The sequence below is a fragment of the Nyctereutes procyonoides genome, unplaced genomic scaffold, assembly GCF_905146905.1.
Source record: "Nyctereutes procyonoides isolate TBG_1078 unplaced genomic scaffold, NYPRO_anot_genome, whole genome shotgun sequence".
Taxonomy (NCBI): Eukaryota; Metazoa; Chordata; class Mammalia; order Carnivora; family Canidae; genus Nyctereutes; species Nyctereutes procyonoides.
This window is the reverse complement of record NW_026575159.1, coordinates 376,748-398,073: the sequence shown is the minus strand read 5'-3', so window position 1 is coordinate 398,073 and position 21,326 is coordinate 376,748. Positions and strand designations below refer to the sequence as shown.

The window sequence follows — 21,326 nt, the reverse complement described above, 5'->3', positions numbered from 1 at the left end:
TAGAAGATGTGACAGAATAACTAAAGTGATGGAAACTACAGCAAACATCATAGTTTTAATTATATTTTAATTTAACATACTTAAAATTTTTAACACTATCCCTCCATAAGTCAAAAACATTAAAAATTATATCCATATAAATTCAAATTTAGGGAAGCAATGCACACAATAACACAGAATATATTGAACCATTATCATTGATGAAATAGTACCATATTAAAAGACAATATTAGACATACTGAAATCATAAATCACTGTATTTCAACAAATGGTTTTTAATACCAAAATAATAAAGATGTAAACATGGGAATACTGGAAAAGTACTACACGTAGAAAAAGGAAGCTACTGACATTTTGTTTAGGAATTTAACATATGCACAATAATCAGACAAAGCAAAAAACAACAAAACCAATTAAAATGTGCATATGAATACATGCATTAAACATTGGGCATGCTAAAATTTACCTGAATTATATGAACATAAGGCTTTATCTGGAAAAAAAATGTTAAAATAATGTCAAAAATACACTTAAAAATATTTATACGTAATAGGGATATTCAAATCTAACCTCTGCTTTATAAGTACAGACTGCAGTTTAACATATTTATTATAAAATAAAGAGGGCATACTAATTCAGAATAAAATAAGATAGAAAGACACTGGGATCCCTGGGTGGCGCAGCGGTTTGGCGCCTGCCTTTGGCCCAGGGCGCGATTCTGGAGACCCCGGATCGAATCCCACATCAGGCTCCCGGTGCATGGAGCCTGCTTCTCCCTCTGCCTGTGTCTGTGCCTCTCTCTCTCTCTCTCTCTCTCTCCCTCTCTCTCTGTGTGACTATCATAAAATAAAAATAAATAAATAAAAAAAAAAAAAGATAGAAAGACACTTATCTGAATTAGTAAAAAATTCAAGTTATGTTAGCAGAAACTTTGAGGAAATGAAATAATTACAGGCTAAGAGAAGGTATATAAAATAAAAAAATAATAGACTTGCTCTGCATACTAATGGTAATCAATTTTATTTAATAATACATGGTTATACAACAAACCATGAAATGTAAGAGTTATTAGTTATACATAGAAATTTAATATGGAATAAGCAACTTATGAGTTTAAATGGCAGGAATCTTAGAAAAATATTAATTTTGAAAAAGTACATTTTAAAATTGATTTCTTTTGGAGGAGGAATAATTTAAGAATTTATAGGGAACAAGTTATTTTGATATTCTCACTTGGTAAAAATGCATATATGGCAAGAGAAATTGTCACAAATAAGTTAGCAGAATACAAATTAGTTAGATTTTTCTTTTCTTTTTAGATTTTTCTATGTATAAATATTTACAAAGTTTTAAAAGATAGGAAATATTAATAACTTGTTTTCACACTGAAAGAGAAGTAAATTATCATGTGAATATATATATTTGAAATTTAAGGGAATGTATGAACGATCATGCCATAAAATACCAGAGAAGTGTAAATATACCCCAATACCTAGAAAAGTATAAATATTTATCCTGACACATTTAAGTCACTAACCCAAAGATAGTAAGTCACAGGATAATAAAATAATAGATTCACAGGTTACCACCAAAGCTTAGTTTCTAATGTTTAATTAAAAGATTTAAAATTTGAATGAAATGATTTTGAGATTTATTTAACAAATAGAGAATAGTATATTTGGCAATATTTTAAATGATTGGTTTGTCTAATTAGTAATCTACATGTGGTGGAATTATGCAAAGTATTTTGAGGAAAAAAATAACTTGTAACCACTATATAGGAATTTCTGAGGACAGAGTATAATTGTAGAAATTAGAAAAAAAATTGTAAAGATGAATCATTTTATAAGTATTATTAACACTTATCTGGGACATATGTTCATAAACTAGAGAAAAACTGAATCAATTAGCTTAAACTAGAACTTTAAAAAATCAGCATAAACTCAAGTATCAGGTTTGACCAACCAACACTTACCATCACTTCACTTATCGGGTTACCACGTTGCCTTCTACAATTTTCATTTAAAATAGATTTAATAGGGGTACATGGGTGGCTCAGTCAGTTAAGCGTCTGCCTTTAGCTCAGGTCATGATCTCAGAGTCCTAAGATTGAGCCCCATGTGGGGTTCCCTGATCAGTGGGGAGTCTGCTTCTCCCTCTATCCCTAACCCCAGCTTTAATCTCTCTCTCAAAATAAATAAATTAAATCTTTTAAAAAGCAGATTTAATATATTTACCATATATTTTTAAAACCTATTGATACTCTTCTCTGAGTTTCCTTCCATTGTTTTCATTACAGCTCGTTTAAGTACTCATGTATATTTTTTCTAACCCTTTAACATTTTAACTTCTTGCACTTAAATTTTGTTAAATATGAAATTAATTTTGATATACTACATAAGGCAGTGGTATGTTGGTAAATGTTTAACAACTATCCATCTGGGGAAGAAAAAACCTTGATTTGTAATATTTGTCAATTCCCATAAAGTAAAATACTCCCACATAGCTAATTCAAGCTACAAATGTCAATGACTATGAAGAGAAGAGATATGCACAACTGGCTCCAGTTCCAGCACACCATTGGAAAAACAATTATTAACCATACTAAAGTTAAAATGTAATAGTAGAAGAACTCCAAGGGAAAGTCACAAACATAAACTGAAAATGAGAAGACAAAATATGCTTTAAGATGTCAAAAACTCTTATATCACAAAGGAAAAGAAAACTCAGAGTAATAATAATGAAGAATCTCAACATCCAAAATAAAATGACAACAACAAAAGAGGAGATAAAGTTACAGCAATCTTTCTAAAGAAGAAAAAAAGGTAGAATAAAAGTAATATAAAAATAATTTGTATAATCAATAGAGCACAGATGTATAAAAATGATAGTACAAAATTGTCTTAGAAAGAGATGATCACAAGGTATGCAGCAAAAAGTTATAGGAAAAAGTGTAATAGAAATGTGTTACACAGTTAATAAATAAAATTATTATGTTACTTTAAAAACTGAATTGCTATAGTGTATATAATTTTAAATTCTAATATCAATGAATTGTTATATAAATATTTCCTTAAGTAAAAACACTGAACATAATTATAAATCTAAGTAAATTGTCTATATTGAAATTGTATTTTACATGCTGAAATAACATTTTACCAGTTTTATAATTCTTCATAGATACTTTCTATCATGTTAAATACTTTTCATTAAAATATTTAGGATGACGATATTCACATTCATATTGATTTATCCACATATGCAAATCAATGCTAATACAACATATCCAAAACCTAAATCTCACATACATGATTAGTAGTAAGGAAATATTTCCATTGTAGTCTTCTTACTTTATGTCACTCTATTGTTTAGGTGTTTTATTTTTAAGTAATCTCTACACACAATGGGGAGTTCAAACTTAAAACCTTGATATCAAGAGTTGCATGCTCCACTGACTGAGCCAGCCAGGTGTTCCTACTGTTTTTGTTTTTTAATGGTAACTCTGAATCGTGGAACTTCATTCTTGGCAACATTATTCCCACATGTAACAGTGTGTCTTCAATAAAACTGTACCTTCAATAAAATTGAGTATATGTCTTATATTGATATTACAATATATATAATTGCTTTCTTTTTTAAGAACACTAATATAAAAGTGTAATTTCATGTCTTTTTTACATCTTGAATGATTTAGATGTTGTGTTTTAATGACAGGTTTAACATCTAAGTTTACTATCTTTTTTTAATTTAAAAGATGTTATTTGAGGATTTTCTGCAAAGCACACTGTTGTTAAGTGGATCCCCAAAGTGCTTTTTTTTTTTTAGATTTTATTTATTTATTCATGAGAGATCAGAGAGAGAGAGAGAGGCAGAGACATAGGCAGAGGGCGAAGCAGGCTCCATGCAGGAAGCCTGATGTAGGACTCGATCCCAGGACTATGGGATCATGCTGTGAGGCAAAGGCAGACGCTCAACAACTGAGCCACCCAGGCATCCCCCAAAGTGGTTTTTTGAAAATCTCATACATTACTACATAAATTTTAAAGTCAGATGGTAGTCCCATATGATTTTCCTTTTGTCACTGTCTAATATGCCCTTGGGAAAAGGACATAAGGTGAAATAATCAGTACCACACCAAGAAGTGTAAGGTTTAATTCAGCAGTGCAGATTTTCACTGCCAGAATTTAAAACAAGACATTTTAATAAATTTGAGAATAGTCAAAAGATTACACTATTTCTTAAAACTCTAAGAATAGTATCACTATAATTTAGAATAAAAGACATTAACTAAACTTTTCAAACTGTAGATCTTTCTCGACAGATCTTAAGTACATAATATTTTAAAAAGAAATAAGAGAATAAATATGAGTGTTTTCTTTCAAAGGTATATAGTTCCTTTGTTCTTAAATTTACAGTTTCTATTCATTATTAAAAATTCATGATTTATAAGAAGGTTTTAAATTGGAAAATATATATAATGTTTCAAGCTATTAAAGCTTGTATTTTTATTACAAAGATTTTAATAATAAATATTAAAAATATCTCCCAAATATATATATGTCCACATATATATTTATATATAATACATATATATAACATAACTTACATATAGTATATATATGATTTTTTAATGTACAAATTTTGGCACAAACTGTGATGTTGAAAATTGTTGAAAGAGATTTTTATGAGGAGAGATGGGGAATTATTTACTAATTAAGACTAAGACGTTTAATTGGAGACCATCATGGTCACTGCCTAATAAGAACTTATAATCTAAACACAAGCAAATAAGAACTTACAATCTAAATGCAAGCAAAGACATTTCCCTCCTAATATTTTTTCCAATGCCGTTCATTATCCCTAATATTTAACTTTCTCCAATTCCAAAATACATGAGATTTCATTTATAAGCAAGGTAAGTATTTGTTTATATGGCATAATGAAAGGAAACTACTGCCCTTAAAACATTTTTTTCCCCAGGTTGTAACACATCAAGGGGAAGGAGTACATCACGTATTTCTTTTAGACATTACTATGTTTTTTACTATGCTATTTCTTTTAGATTTCTACCCTCAAATTATATTTAAAAATTATAATTCTCATAATCCGTAGCCTGGCACTCAATGCTTTCTATGTATAAGTTTCATCTTATTTAGATTTTATGTCTTTATCCTAGCATCTTAACAATTTACTTTTCTCACCTCCATTTACTGAAATCTTACTAATTATTCTTTTAAGCCCTATATAAATCTCATAATCCGTAGCCTGGCACTCAATGCTTTCTATGTATAAGTTTCATCTTATTTAGATTTTATGTCTTTATCCTAGCATCTTAACAATTTACTTTTCTCACCTCCATTTACTGAAATCTTACTAATTATTCTTTTAAGCCCTAGCTAAAATGTTCATCAACAACTTGCATTATTCTCTAATATTTCTACATAAGCTTACAATTTTAATTTTACCACTGTTCTTTCTATGTATAATAAAAATTATACAAATTCCAAGATTATAGCATGATCATGTACTGAGATGTAAATTTTGCTTTATTGTCCTTATATTTCCCCTTATACATTTTAAAGAGGTGGTGAGCTTTTTAGTGTTTCTTTTAATTAGGGAAGTTTATGTTGTGGGTTGAAAAGCAAAATGACATATAGTAATTTACTTCCAATACTCTAGGCTTATTAATGAGATTTTGCTAGAGGAGAGAAATGAGAGAGGAATGTAGACAGGGTAGAGAAGGGAGGAGGGCATCGCTAAAGATCAATATTTCTCAGAATTAGTAAGGAGACAATGGTTAGAGAGCTTTGTGAATAACTGGGAAGCAGGCTCTAGAACCTCCCTCCCCAAAGTCAAGTGATATTTTAGGATTCTAGGATGGCAGCTCCACGATCCAACTGGATGCTAAGCACCAAAGAAGCAGCATTAGTAAAAACTGCTATGCAAAGATCTAGCTTTAAGTAACCATTGTGTACTGGGACAAATCAGTAAAGCTCCATAAGGACTAAAAATTAATAAGTCTTTTCTGAATATTTTCATTTTTTAGGGCTTTCTGGAACCTCCATTAAGAGGTAGGAGTAGGTAAGGAGAAGGAATAAAGATCGATATTTGGGAAAAAGATACCTAAGTAAGATTAAAGATTTAAATATAATTTTTGAAAAAAATGTGTATTTTACATGCAAGTTTGTGAAAAAAGAGTTTTACTTGCTACCTAAACATAATGTATCTTTGGATCAATCACAAGCAGCATAACAAGTAACTAAATATTTGTTGATGTAAATAAAATAATATGAATTTCAAAAGACAGCAAGAAGAAAAAAGGACAAATAAAAATAAGTAATATTGTGTAAGATATTAAGCAAAATTTATAAGAAATTACATTAAATGTAAATGTATGAATTACTCCAATAAAAAATAAATCTTGTCATAATGGATTTAAGAAGATGAACTTTACATTGTTTTCAAAAGACAAACCTTGAAAATATAAGGACACAAAGAAGTGGAAAGTACAAAGATTTAGACAGAAATACCACACACACACACAAAAATAACCAAAGAAAAGCAGCTGCAGCATTATTAACACCAAGCAAAGAGGGTCTTAAGGAAAAAACATGCGTAGATATAAAGAGACATATTATGTAATGATAAAATTATCAGTCTATTTGAAAAAGCCTAACAATTTAGTTTGTATACACCCAATAACATAACATCAAAATCCATAAAGCAAATAGTGATAAAATTAAAAAGAGAAAGTCCACAATCATAAATGAAAATGTTAACATCTCTCAATAACTTATGGAATATTCAAACTAAGAAAATGAAAAGCAAATCTAGAAGATTTGAACAGCAAAACTAATAAACCTGATTAACTTATAGAACATGTGCAGAAATGTGACAAAATAAACATTCTTTTCAAAACACTTGCCAAAATTGGTTACATGAAGAATCACAAAGAAAATTAATAATTTTAAAAATTCCAAATGATTCCAAGTATATACTCAGACAAGAAAGATAATATGCCAGACTCAGTAAAAAATAAAATAAGCAAATAAATAAAAATCCCTAGGATTTGGAAACTTAAAATACACTCCTAAATAATTGACAGGTAAATGAAAGTACCACAATAAAAACTATGTAAGTATTTTCTGAAGAAATGAGGAGGAAAAAAAAAAACACATCTAAAGAAAGTAAAAGAAAGGAATAATAAGAACAAAAATTAGTGAAAAGAAAAACAAATACAACCTATAAAGTAAACAAAACAGTTTTTTTGTTTGAAAGACTAATATAATTGATAGGTCATTCAAAAGTCTGACCAAGAAAAACAAGAAAAAGGAGCAAATTACTAATATTAAGGAATAAAGAGGGCATCATTAAACAACCAATAGACATTAACTAGATGACAAGATATTATTATGAATAATTTTATGCAAATAATTTTTTAAATAGGAGAAATGTACAAATTCCAAGAAAAATCCAACTTAACAAAGATGGCACAAGGCACAAATTTTGAATAGTCCTAAATTTAGCCGATAAATTGAGGTTATGATTTAAAACCTGATACTAAGATATTGCCAACCTTGATGACTTAAATGGTGAATACTAAACATTTAAAGAATAAATAACACCAATAATGCAGAAATTCATTAAAACAATAGAAAATAAGGGTATACATTCAAACACTTTTTATTTGGTCAACACAAACTGAAATCAAAACTTGACAGAGATTTTAACAAGAAAGGGAAATAAGACATCTAACAGAAAAAGAAGGAACATTTCTGAATATTTTTATGAAGCCAGTATAGCATTGATAGCAAAAACTAATAAAAGAGAATCTTTTTTTCTCTGAATATAGATGCAAAAATTCTACACACAGAATCAGCAAATTGAAACCAGGGATAGATTAAATGAGAATGCATCATGAGCTACCTGAATTCATCACAGGAATACTAGATGAACATTTGAAAATCAAAGAATTATACCAAATTAATAGAATAAAAGAGAACTATCATATGGTTATATCCATATATGCAGAAAAAAATGATACAATTCAATAACCATTCAGGATTAAAAACTTTTATCAAACTAGGAATAAAATAGGACTTTCTGAATCTCAGTAGAGTGTAAAAATCTTATAGCAAATATCAACTATAATTGAGAAATATTTCAAGCTTTTCTCAAGGAATGGGGACCAAAACATGGATGGCAACTTCTACTCAACAGTATCACTTCATTCAGCACTTTATGATAAGACTCTGCCAAAGCATTAAGTACAAAAAAGGAAAACAAGGTATAACAATTTGAAAGAAAGAGAGAAATTGTCATTATTCACAAGTAACATAATAGTGTACATCAAATTCAAAATAATGTATGGGAATGTTTTTGAATACTAATAAGCAACTTATACTCCTGAATATCAATGTCAATTTAAATCAAATATTTAGTTACAGATATAGTAAAGATATAAGACCTCTACATTGAAATCTATTAAAATATTATCTACAGATATAGCAGATTCATGGAGTGAAGCTCTCCTCACTCCCTGGAGAGACTTCAGTTCTCCCCAAAATGATCAATGTAATTTGAATAAAAATTTCATAAAAGTATTCATAAAAAATCATTTGATACTGTTTGTTAAGTACAAAAAATTAAGAATATTAACAATGATCTTATAAAAGAATAAAAGTGGGTTAGTTATACTACCAGACATTACAATTTATTATAGAACTACAGTATAAGACACTTTGGTATTGGCATAAGAATAATAATGTTGGCTAATTGATAGGAATGACTTCAAAAAGTTAACCACATACATGTGGCTTTTTAAATAAATGTACTGGATCAAGTGGACATCCAAAGGGTTAAGAATGAATTTTGATCCCTACCTCACACAATATACAAAACTCAATTCCAAATGAGTTGTAGATTTAACAAGCAGAGTAAAGCACTATTCTAGAAGAAAATATGTATCATTATGACCTTGAAGAAGATAAAGATATTTTTATACAGATCACATCAAAAAAACACTAATAGTAAAGAAAAAAATTGAAAACTAAAATACATTAACATTAAAAATTTCTGTTGATCAAAAGATCCCATTAGAGAGTGGAAAGGCAAGTCATAAAGTACATCTGCAATACATTTATGTTATAAAGAATTCAAATCCATAATTAAAAGAAAAGCACTCATAAAACAATAAGAAAAGACAGAACTCAAATGAAAAATGGACTTAAAATTTCACTAGGCTCTTCATAAAAGGGGATATCTAAATGGTCTATTAACCTATGAAAAGGTTATTAGAGAAATGCATATTAAAAGCCACAATGAGGTAACACTGAACATCCACCTGAATGGGGAAGTTAAAATGAAAATACCGAAAATAAGTAATTATGTAGAGACATTCAAACCCTCATCACTACTGTAGGAAGTTGGTACTTTTTACTGTAGGAAGTTGGTACTTTTTACTGTAGGAAGTAAAATGGATACAGTTGAGAAACTTCAATAATATCTATTTCAGTAGAATTTAGCATAGCCTATTACCCATCTATTCTACTCTCAGATATATTCAAAGCAAAAGTGAACACATATGATTACAAAAAGGCATGTATGAAAAAGTTCATAGCAGCACTATTAGGAGTGGCCAAAATCTAAAAGCAAACTATTAATTAACTGTAAAATGCATAAATTCTTATATATTAATAGAATGGAATTGTGTATAGCAATGAAAATAAGTTAACTGCAATTAGGGATCCCTGGGTGGCACAGCGGTTTGGCGCCTGCCTTTGGCCCAGGGTGCGATCCTGGAGACCCGGGATCGAATCCCATGTCGGGCTCCCGGTGCATGGAGCCTGTTTCTCCCTCTGCCTGTGTCTCTGCCTCTCTCTCTCTCTCTCTGTGTGACTATCACTAAAAAAAAAAAAAAAAAAAAAAAAAAAAAAAGTTAACTGTAATTATTTGCAACAATATTGGTAAATCTCACAAACAGTAAAAAAAAAAAAAAAAAAAAAGCCACGTGAAAGAGTAATATATTTTGTAATTCCAATTCTATAAAATTCATATGTGTGTGTAAGTATTCCATTTATATGAAATTAAAAATAAGAAAACAATTTTATAGTATTTGACCTCAGGTTCATTATCTTGGCAGGGCCATACTTACTAAAAGAGAGAAAGAGGGTGGCTGGTGATATTCTATTCCTGATATGGGTGCTACTTACATAGTGTCATTACTTTGTGAAAATTCACTTGGGGTATATTTATTATTTATACACATTTATGTATAGATGCTATTCTTCAGTAAAAAGTTTACTAAAAATGTATAATTCTAAAAAAATGTAGAATTCTGTTTCTGGGAATGACAAAGTAACTTATATTCAACTAATCCTTCTGCCAGTAATAATTACAAATTCTGAACAAATATTTTCATAAAAAAGTTTAAAGACACCAGAGAACAAATAAATGCAAGCAGAAATTGGTGCTATGACACTTGAAATAAGAAAAACACATATTGAAATAGCTTTTCTCCTAAAGGCCTTCCAATTAGGTGCCCTGCAGAGGAACTACAGCTCAAGAAAAAACATTCATTCTTACAAGGCTGAAGAGCCAGAGGTCAGAATTCAGAGTTGTCATAGCAGCTAGAATTGTTAGGAGAATCCTGAAAAAGAGGGAGCCAGAGAAGGGGAGACCCAAACTTTACACACAATAACCTCCTAAATCCCTCCCTAAATTGTAAACTGCAGAGGGAAAAACAAGAAGAAAGCCATAGCTAAAAAGCTAAAAGAGATGGAAGGAGATTTCAGCAACTTCTTGATCCACAGGACACAGAGTCGAGTTTAAGTCCAATTATGTCAGAGGATTTTGGCAATACCTTGGACTTTGCCTGGAAAGTTTATACCTCAGGAATGAAAACCACAAACCAGATTAAGCACTATGCCTTAAACCTATGGAAGAACCAAAATAGAATTCCCTTGACATATCCTCCATAAGTTTTAGGTGATCTTTCAAAAATTTAACTGTCTGCCAAAATAAAACCCAACATTCTTCCAAATCCAGAGTCTCTAACATGTATGAAACACTATGTTCAGTATACAATAAAAATTAGTATATATATATAAAACACATAGAGAATGTGATCCAGAATCAAAGGAAAACCTAGAAATATAAGTAGATCCACAGAAGTCTAAGATATTGGAGTTAGCAGACTTTAAAATAAATTATAAATACGAGAGAATTCACAGCATTACATATGTATATGTACATATGTACATTACATATACACACATACACATATATGCATGTGTATATATGTATAATCCTAAATGTTTTTCATATGTTTACATCTGTGTATATATGTGATCCTATAAATTATTTGATATATTTACACTCATACAAATCATATACATATATAATATTATACACACAGGGATATAATAAAAGAAGGGGAATTTCAGGAAGGATATAGGAAGTCCTAAGAAACCCAAATGTAAATTCTAAAATGAAAAATACAGCATTTTGCTAAAACAAATTATAGTATTATTTTCAAGGAAACAAGACACTGTAGAAGAAAATACCAGTCAACTTGAAGACAGGTGAGTAAAAATAATCAAAACTAAGAGAGAAAAAAAAGATTAAAAAATAGAGACTCAATTACTTAAGTCTTAAGTACTTAAGTGTACTTAAGTACTTAATTACTTAAGTGTTAAGAGGTCTTTATACACATCCTGCAGTCCAAGAAAGAGATAAGTAAGAGAATGGAGTAGAAAATTAGAATATTGGCCAAAAATCCTCCCAAATAGTTGAAATATTAAGAAACTTTAATGATGAAATTACATCTCTTTTACCTTACACCTCAAAACCATCATCATTACGGTTTTGTCCCAATGATTTATTTCCATTCACATTTCTAAAGACTTGTGGTTATAAGACTGTATAAAAATATAATAGACATGATATGATCTATTTTAAAAAGTGGAAGGGTAATAATGTTGCATTTTACTAAATAAAGAGCTAATATTTGTGAACAAAGAGATGAATCTGCTTGAAATGGGACTAGGAATAGAATAAAGGATCAAAAAAGAAAACTGTTTTTCATCATCTTTATACTTCAAATTGTGATGAGAATGGTTAATAAGATACCAAGTAACCAACAATTTTGTAATTTGTAAATGACTTCTGTCATGTTAAAAAGGAAAATACTTCACTTAAGACACTATGCAAGTGACAGTAAAGAATATACAAATGACAGTAAATATATAAAACTAAAACTAAAACATCAAAATACACCTTCAAAAACAATCTCTTTATGTGTCAGGACAGTAATGAATAGTTTCTCACCAATGAATCAAAATAAAATTATGTGACTACATGAGACATTTTACCATCTAAAAAAGCAATCTCACTTCTCTATTGATATCATTTGAACATATAGCTCCAATCTTGTTTACACCTTTTTAAAAATGCTTAATCGATCACTCTTGGAAATATGCACTGTCTCAACATTTGGTAATATCTAAATAACAGGGGATCCCTGGGTGGCGCAGCGGTTTGGCGCCTGCCTTTGGCCCGGGGTGTGATCCTGGAGACCCGGGATCGAATCCCACGTCAGGCTCCCTGCATGGAGCCTGCTTCTCCCTCTGCCTGTGTCTCTGCCTCTCTGTCTCTCTCTGTGTGACTATCATGAATAAATAAATAAAATCTTTAAAAAAAAAATCTAAATAACATCTGGGATAAGAGTGTGTGTGAAAGGAGCCTGAAGTTAAAAATTGTAGAAAATATTAGTTCCATATTAAAATTTTAATTTAATAACTTATGAGAATTTATTTTATGTGGGCACCTGGGTGGCTCAGTGGTTGACTGTCTGCCTTTGCCTTGGGTCATGATCCCAGAGTCCTGGGATCAAGTTCCACATCAGACTCCTTGCAAGAAGCCTGCTTATCCCTCTGCCTGTGTCTCTGCCTCTCTTTCTCCATGTCTCTCATGAATGGATAAATAAAAATCTTAAAAAAAAAGAATTTATTTTATGAGAATTATTTTATGATAATTTAATTTTCCATAACCTAATTTCTTTCAGACATGAGTTATGAGCATGTGGCCTTTTCTGTGTTTTAAAACATAAAACATACAGAAATACTTGTATAAGAAGAAGCAATGTATTTCAAATACTTTCACTAATTCCTTTACTAGGGAAACCATTTAAAGCTTATAATCAAAGTTGCCTGGACTTCTATCTCAAAAAGATTTTTAAAAAATATAATATATAATATAATCATTATTTTAAAAATATATCCTCAAAATTAAAAATTACTAATTGCCATGGAAATAAAGTCCTTTTTTGAAATTTTGAATCTAAAATTTAAAATAGGAAATCATGAGCAGAGAAAACAGAATTCCAACAGTACCATTAAATATCCATGCATACTCAATAAGCTCATAGCCTCAGCTCACATCAGAGACTGTATTACTAACATATTCTGTTAAGTGGATATAGAAAATAATGAGGGATTATTATACATTTTTGATAATTGTCCATGCATATGTTCCATCAAATATGTTAATGATCATATCTTTGGATAATATAAGATGTATTTATAAATAAATGCAATATTTACCCTATCCATGAAAAAAAAACCTCTGAAGGTCATTCTTATGAGTGAATTTTTAAAATAATTAATGTTTATTTATGCATACCTTAATTTGAATTTGAACTTGCTATCAATGAACAATATATCCTCAGCCACTAGTAATGTCTTTAACTTTCTATTTCTTTACCTTTTTAAAAATATTTTATTTATTTATTTGAGAGACAGAGTACAAGCAGGGGGAGTAGCAGAGGGAGAGGGAGAAGCAAGCTCCCCACTAAGCAGGAAGCCCAAAGTGGGGCTTGATCACAGGACCTTGGGATCATGACATGAGCTGAAGGTAGATGCTTAACCAACTAAGCTACCCAGGCACTCCAACTTTCTATTTCTTAGTGTTATTTCCTAATCTTCATTTTCTTTATGCATATGTACATGTTTTTACTTATTTCAGTCCTACACATTGATAATAAATTATGATTATGATAAATTTTAGGTGTAAAACACCAATTTTTGCCATATGTTCAAATATTAAAAACTTATTTTATTAGAAGTTAGTAAGTCATGACAATACTGAATGGTACAACATGAAACCATATTACCCATGAATGAATTTAATACTATTAGTGATTAACTAGCAGAGGAATCATCTGGGGAATGGTTAAATATTGAAAGCTACAAATTTGATTAAATCAAATTAATTGCATGAAAATCTATGATACATGTAGCTAACTAGGAAGAATTCTATTCTCATTGTTCATTATATACACTATTCTTAATTTGCTGAGGAGGAAAAAAGTCATGAAAATTATTGGTAGATTTAAGAGTTTAGATATTAGAAGTCATCAATATTAGTTATTGTAATAGCAACTGGAGTATTAGCATTAGTAGTCTATAAACTTAAACTATAAGAATTAGTACAAACTGATTTATATTAGTAAAATTCATGTAATAACCCATGATCCTACATTGTGATTTAATAAAATGTACTTAGTCTATTACAGTGACCAGAAAGAATAGACACTAAAATGAGTCCACATAAAATTCATAGTAGTGTAATTTTTACAACAAAAGATGTTGCAATGGAAATTGCAAATAAGTGTTTACTTATTTGCAATAAGTGGGTAAGTGTCTACTCTGTGGAGAGCCTGAAAAAAGTGAATGCTGTAAAACTAATGTTCAAATAATATCACCCCTGTACAAGAGACTGGATAGTAGAAATAAAATTCTAGTAATCAGAGACATTATTTTAAAAAGGAGTAAAGGTACTTCACAAAAAATGTTGCTAAGCCTGGAAAATGCTGACTCCATGAAGATAAAATTATCCATGAACACCACACAAAGCAGCAAGCAGACACATCCCCTTTTAATAATAGTCATCAAGAAAACAAATTAGATTTGTAGGGACAACAAGCCAATAATGCCACTTTTTAGTCTAGAAAACATTTCCCGGTTTCTTTAAAGATTCACTGAATTGATCAAATTCTATTTGATATTTTGGACTGTGCATTAATTCAGGGTAAAATATAAACACTGATGATAATAACAACAACAATAATCACATCAGCTTATATTTCTGAGAATATTTAACTTTTGTAACCACACTTTAATTCAGGTATTACTTCCATTTTCTAAATTAGAAAAGTGAATCATAGAGAGAGAACCTACCTGAAGTCATATGGCTCTTAAGTGAGAGAATCAAACTTTAAAACCAGGTTTGTTTGAGTAATGCTCATGGTTGTAGTTTCAACCACTATGCTGTCCTTGCCACCCTACAAATTTATAGAATACTTGGCATAATGAAGATGGAAATCATAATTTCAGATATGTATATCTACATGACCAAATTTTACTATTTCTTCTATTCATTCCTATATAAGTTTCCAAGAGCTAAAATTAAAACATAATTACTTCATTTGGGATCATACTGTGATAAATGAATGCTATAAGTATAACCTCACTTATGTGTAACAATTTAAAACCATCAATAGCTATGAAAATACTAATAGATGCCTGTTAATATCCAAAATGGGATCTTCGAATTCTATGTCATATATATCATTCAAGATAATTCAATAAAGGTATGATAAATCTCACTGAAAACTTACTTTGCAACCTCCTTGTTGGGCTCTCTCCATGGAGTTGTCGTCGTGGCATATATGGAGAAGGGTGGGGAAGTGGTAATGAAGAAACATCATGGGTTTGAAGTTTGTACCAATGTGGCTCATCATCTAATAATGCTGTTTCTAATTCAATTAAAATCTATAAAGCCAAGAGAAAAAAGAACATTATATATCTACTGTATAGAAACTCTCTTAAATAGTCTCATAACTTTTATAAAAATGATCATTATAATAATAATGCTGTTAGGCCAAAAGCAATGTTATATTACAAAATTGCCCACATGCTTGACGATAATTAGAGCTAAATATGCATAACTTCTTGCCGACTTAATAGTTTTAAATATCTACTTTTTTTATAGACCTTTGAAGTCACACTTATTGTTAAATTTGCCATTACATAAAGACACTACAAAAAAGAAAATAAAAGAACTACAGGCCAATATCTCTGATAAACAAAGATACAAAAATTCTCAACAAAATATTAGCAAACCAAATCCAGAAATACATCAAAAAATCATTCGCCACAATCAAGTGGTGCAGGGTAGTTCTATATACACAAATCAAACAGGGTGATATATCATATCAATAAGAGAAAGAATAAAAACCATATGATCATTTCAGTAGATGCTGAAAGAGTATTTGACAAAGTACAACATTCATTCATGATAAAAACGAAGTAGGTTTAGAGGGAGCATACCTCAATATAGTAAAGGCTATTTATATGATAAACCCACAGCTAGCATCATATTCTGAGAACTGAGAACTTTTCCACTGAGATCAGAAAAAAAGACAAAATGTCCACTCTGACCACTTTTATTCAACATAATACTAAGAAGTCCTAGCTACAGCAATCAGTCAAGGAAAAAATAAAAAGCATCCAAATTAGTAAGGAAGAAGCAAAATTTTCAGTATTCACAGATGACATGATATTATATAGAGAGAATCCTAAGGACTACCAAAGAACTAGAACTGATAAATTCAATAAGGTCATAGGATACAAACCCAAAATACAGAAATCTGTTACATTTCTACACATCAATAATGAAGTAGCAGAAAGAGAAATTAAGAAAACAATCCTATTTACAATGACATAAAAAAATAAAAATATACCTAGGAATAAACTTAACCAAGGAGGTAAAGGACCTGAATTCTGAAAATTGTAAAACACTGATGAAAAAGAAACTGAAGACAACACAAACAAATGGAAGATATTCCATGCTCGTGCACTGTAAGAACAAATATTATTAAAACATCATTATTACCCAAAAAATCTACAGATTTAATGCAATCCTATCAAAATACCAACAACATTTTTCATAGAACTAGAATAATCTAGTTCATAAAATTTGTATGGAACCACAGAAGACTCCAAACAGTCAAAACAATCTTGAAGAAGAAAAACAAAACTGGAGATATCACAATCCCAGATTTCAAAATACAGTAATCAAAACAGTGTGGTGTGGGCACAAAAATAGATACATAGATCAATGGAACAGAATGAAAAGTCCAGAGATCAACCCATGATTTTATGGTCAATTAATGTTCAACAAAGGAGTCAAGAACACGTAATGGCAAAAATATAGTCTCTTCAACAAATGGTTTTGGAAAAACTAAACATCTACATACAAGTAATGACACTGATCCCCTTTCTTACACTCTACACAAAAATAAACTCAAAATGGATTAAAGACCTAAATGAGACCTGAAACCATAAAAATCATAGAGGAGAGCACAGCAGTAATTTCTCTGGCATTGGCTATAGCAACATTTTTCTAAATATATCTCCTAAGGCAGGGAAGCAAAAGCAAAAATAAATACTTTAAATAGAAAGTTTTTTCACAACAAAGGAAATCAGCAAAACAACAAGGCAACTGACTGACAGAAGAAGATATTTGTAAATGATATATACAGCAAGAGACTAATATCAAAAATAAAGAACATATATATAATGAAATAGTACAATTTAAAAAATGGACAGAAGACATGAACATTTTTCCAAAGAAGACAGATAGCCAACAAACACATGAAAAGATGCTCAAATTCACTCATTATCAGTGAATGCAAATTTGCCATTACAGAATACTGCTTATTACTACAAGTCTGTAATAACTAATATCTGTATACCATTTGTTAATTTAAAAGCCATTTCTAGGGCAGCCCAGGTGGCTCAGCGGTTTACCGCAGCCTCGGCCCAGGGTGTGATCCTGGAGACCTGGATTCGAGTCCCACGTCGGGCTCCCTGCATGGAGCCTGCTTCTCCCTCTGCCTGTGTCTCTGCCTCTCTCTCTGTCTCTCTGTCTCTCTCTCTCTGTCTCTCAGGAGTAAATAAATAAAATCTTTAAATAATTAAAAGCGATTTCTATTTACATTTATTAATTTAACCTTTACAAAAACCCTTAAATGGGAAGTCAAAACCAAATTGGAACTATCTACTGTATGTTAAGAACCATATGCTATCTTAATTCTCAGACAAAAAAAACTAGATTGGTCTTATTCAACTTTTACAGATAGGATACCACAACTAACGAGGGTTAAAAGAACTTGTCTAAGCTCATACCAGCTGGTAAGTGAAAAAGGTGTAATTATGACTCTGTCTTATTTAAAACTGTGTTCAACATATCCTGCCACTAAGAATTCAAAACAAGAAAGAAGATAAAGAATAGACTTTTAGTATGAACCATATCATAATATGGATTTTACAGTATGAACATTTAATAAATTTACAAAGAAAATCAATCTATAGAAATAAATGACTCCTCTTATTTCTTTTAAGGGTCCCATGCAAAGATGAAAGTATTTGTGATTATGTGTATAAAAACTGCTGCATAATGATAAATCATTATTTAGCTCTGGGAGGTAGAGAAGTAAAACCACAAAGTTATTTCATTCTTCCTAAATTTTCCCTAGTCCTTGCAAAATTACAGGCACAGTGTTACAAATGTTTTCATACACACACATTGAATCCTCATAAGAGCCCTGAGCTGCATACTACTATTATTTCCATTTGGTTGAAGAGGAAGCCTGATCACAAATAGTTAAAATAACTTGCTTGAGGACACAAGGGTAGAAAGCAGTAGTTCGGGGATGCAGACCCAAGGCAGCTGGCACCAGTCTGTGCCTAACAACCATGTTCCCCTTCACCCAACTCATTTACTAATGTTTGTTCTCCATTGAATATTCAGTTCAATATTTCTATGAATTGTTGTTTTTCCCACAAGGTTGTCAATTAACTTACTCAGGCAAACCAACCACACTGAAGAAGGCTAAGCAGGTAACTTACTGTGTTAATAGCAAGAGACCTGCCTCTCATCTTGCCCCTCTTCAGTACATTCTCTGCATTATACCTGGAAACATTTTTCTCAAGTACAAATGCAATCAAGCCCGTCTCTTTAAAATCTATCATTTCCTCTCGTTATCCACAAGATAACATTCAAACTTCTTTAACATGATATATTGAAGGATGTGATCAGGTCAGTGTCAGATTAACCCTCAAGGCTCAGTTCTTACCACTTCCCCTTCCAATTTCAGTTATTGTCCAAGACCCCCTCAACTCTAGTATCTTGTCATACCCTCTGCAGGAATTTCTCTCCCCTGGACTTTGCTAAATTTCACTTTCTCTGGGGAGCTTTCTGTGGACCACTTCCACTTATCTGCACAGCAAGTATTCCTATTACAACAGCATCTGCCACACTATGTTACAGCTGTCTAGACATCTGTCTGTATCCCCAAGGGATTATAAATTCCTTGAAGGAAATAATCTGCCTTATTCACCTTTGAAGCCTCAGCCCTTAGCACACTGTAGATACATTACAGGGTTTTAAAAATAATCCAGAAATAAATGGTTGACCTACGAGTGGTAGAATAGATTCACTAAACTAAAATGATATACACAAACAATTAAACACAGCAATACATTTGTGAAGCACAAACCAACCTTTTAGCATTCAACACTAAGATGTCTACAGTAGGAATAAACATCTAAAAATTGTTACAGATTCTTTAGATCCTATTTTTTTATGGCATCAATGTTTTGTCTTAAAGCAGTTGCTAAATTCATTCCATGAAAGAAACGGTTTACTTTTTCAGATATTCAAAATATCAGATTTTGCTGATATCACAAAGAAATGTGTTTAAGAGGACATGGATAGTCTAAGTTTGAAAATAATTCCAGGTACCTCTCCTAAGAATTCACTTTCTTCCTCTCGAACTCGAGCTTGATCCCAGAGCGTAATCTCTAGCATCCGTTCTCTAAATTCTCTTCGGTGGACAGGGGAATAAATGAATGTTTGGTTCCATTTGGGTTCCAATGTTTTTTTTACTGTTTTAGTTCTTCTCTTGTTTTTATCACTATAAAAAAATAGGAATACAGGATAAACCTTTAAGTTTTGCCCTAAAAACTATTCATTTAAAATTTCTCAGGAAGTGAAGTTTTGCCACAAAAGTGTCATATGTTATAAATATTATAAGCATTTAAATTCTTACTAAAATTTATAAGTATATAATAATATCATTTTTAAAAGCAATATTTCAGTAAATCTGAACTCCTTCCATGATAATTAAAAATTTCATTTCTCAAAATCTAAAATCAGAAATATTAATTCTACATTTTTAAAAACATTTTGCCCTATTGAAATCCTTCAAAATGGCAATGAACCAAGAACGTTACATATACTACTCAAACTACAGAAATGTAATTGCACAAAAAGTCCAAAAAATTGTGATGGTCACAACTTTATATCCATTTAGTTCAGCTGAACACTTATAATTACATTTATCAATTTACTATCTTATATAAAGAGATATGTACTTGCCCATTTGACAGTTATCAGATCTTTAAAAGCACTGTAAAATTATTTCTTTTTAAAATTTTTTTAGAGAGGGAGAGAGAGGGAAGCGGGAGAGAGAGAATCTTGAGCAGTGGGCTCCACACAAGGCTCCATCTCACAACCCTGAGATCATGACCTGAGCTGAAATCAAGAATTTTCTGCTTAACTGACTGAGCCATCCAGGTGTCCCTGTAGATTTAATTTTTTGAGGAACATCCATCCTGTTTTCCATAGTGGCTGCACAAGTTTACATTCCCACCAATGGTACACAAGGTCCCTAAGAGTCTGACGCTTGACCCACTGAGCCACCCAAGTACCCCTGTAAAATTATTTCTATGTGAGGTAGCTTCTATGATGTGAGCTGGAAATCTAAGCTGGCCATCCCCGATAGATGGGGCTTCTAGCTCAGAGGCTTCTGTACTTTTTTGACTGCATATCTCTATCAAATATAAGTTTCTGACAATGTATCCCATTATATGTATTTATATTTATGAAATATATACATGCATTACTATCCTGTTGTACTATATATTGTGTACTGTATATTGTGTCAATTCATGAATATGCAAAAATAGAAATTAAAAATAATTTGATAAAAATTCAGAAAACTCAAATATTTCTTCCTGAACTCCAATGGATTGTATTAGACATCTCCTGGGTGCATCCATTCCTTTTGGAGATCATTATTCTAGCTTATTAGAGAGGATAAATGGCTGGATAGGAATAAAGAAAATCTTCTAGGAAGACTGCTATGTTAAGCCATCTAGAGAGCTTATTTGAAGTGAGAAGCAGACAATAAACTCCGAATA

The 21,326-nt window shown here is 30.9% G+C and overlaps 1 protein-coding gene across 11 annotated transcripts in view; it reads right to left on the bottom strand.

The window, feature by feature from the left end:
* Positions 1-21,326, bottom strand: part of RIMS2 (regulating synaptic membrane exocytosis 2) — a 583,644-nt gene that overhangs the window by 254,258 nt on the left and 308,060 nt on the right. For all 11 annotated transcript variants that reach the window (XM_055314266.1, XM_055314267.1, XM_055314268.1 and 8 more), the window contains 2 exons: positions 19,867-20,038; positions 15,677-15,830 (listed from right to left, as the gene is read on the bottom strand). In XM_055314266.1, coding sequence (XP_055170241.1) covers positions 15,677-15,830; positions 19,867-20,038 — 326 coding nt within the window. The remainder of the gene's footprint in view (positions 1-15,676; positions 15,831-19,866; positions 20,039-21,326) is intronic.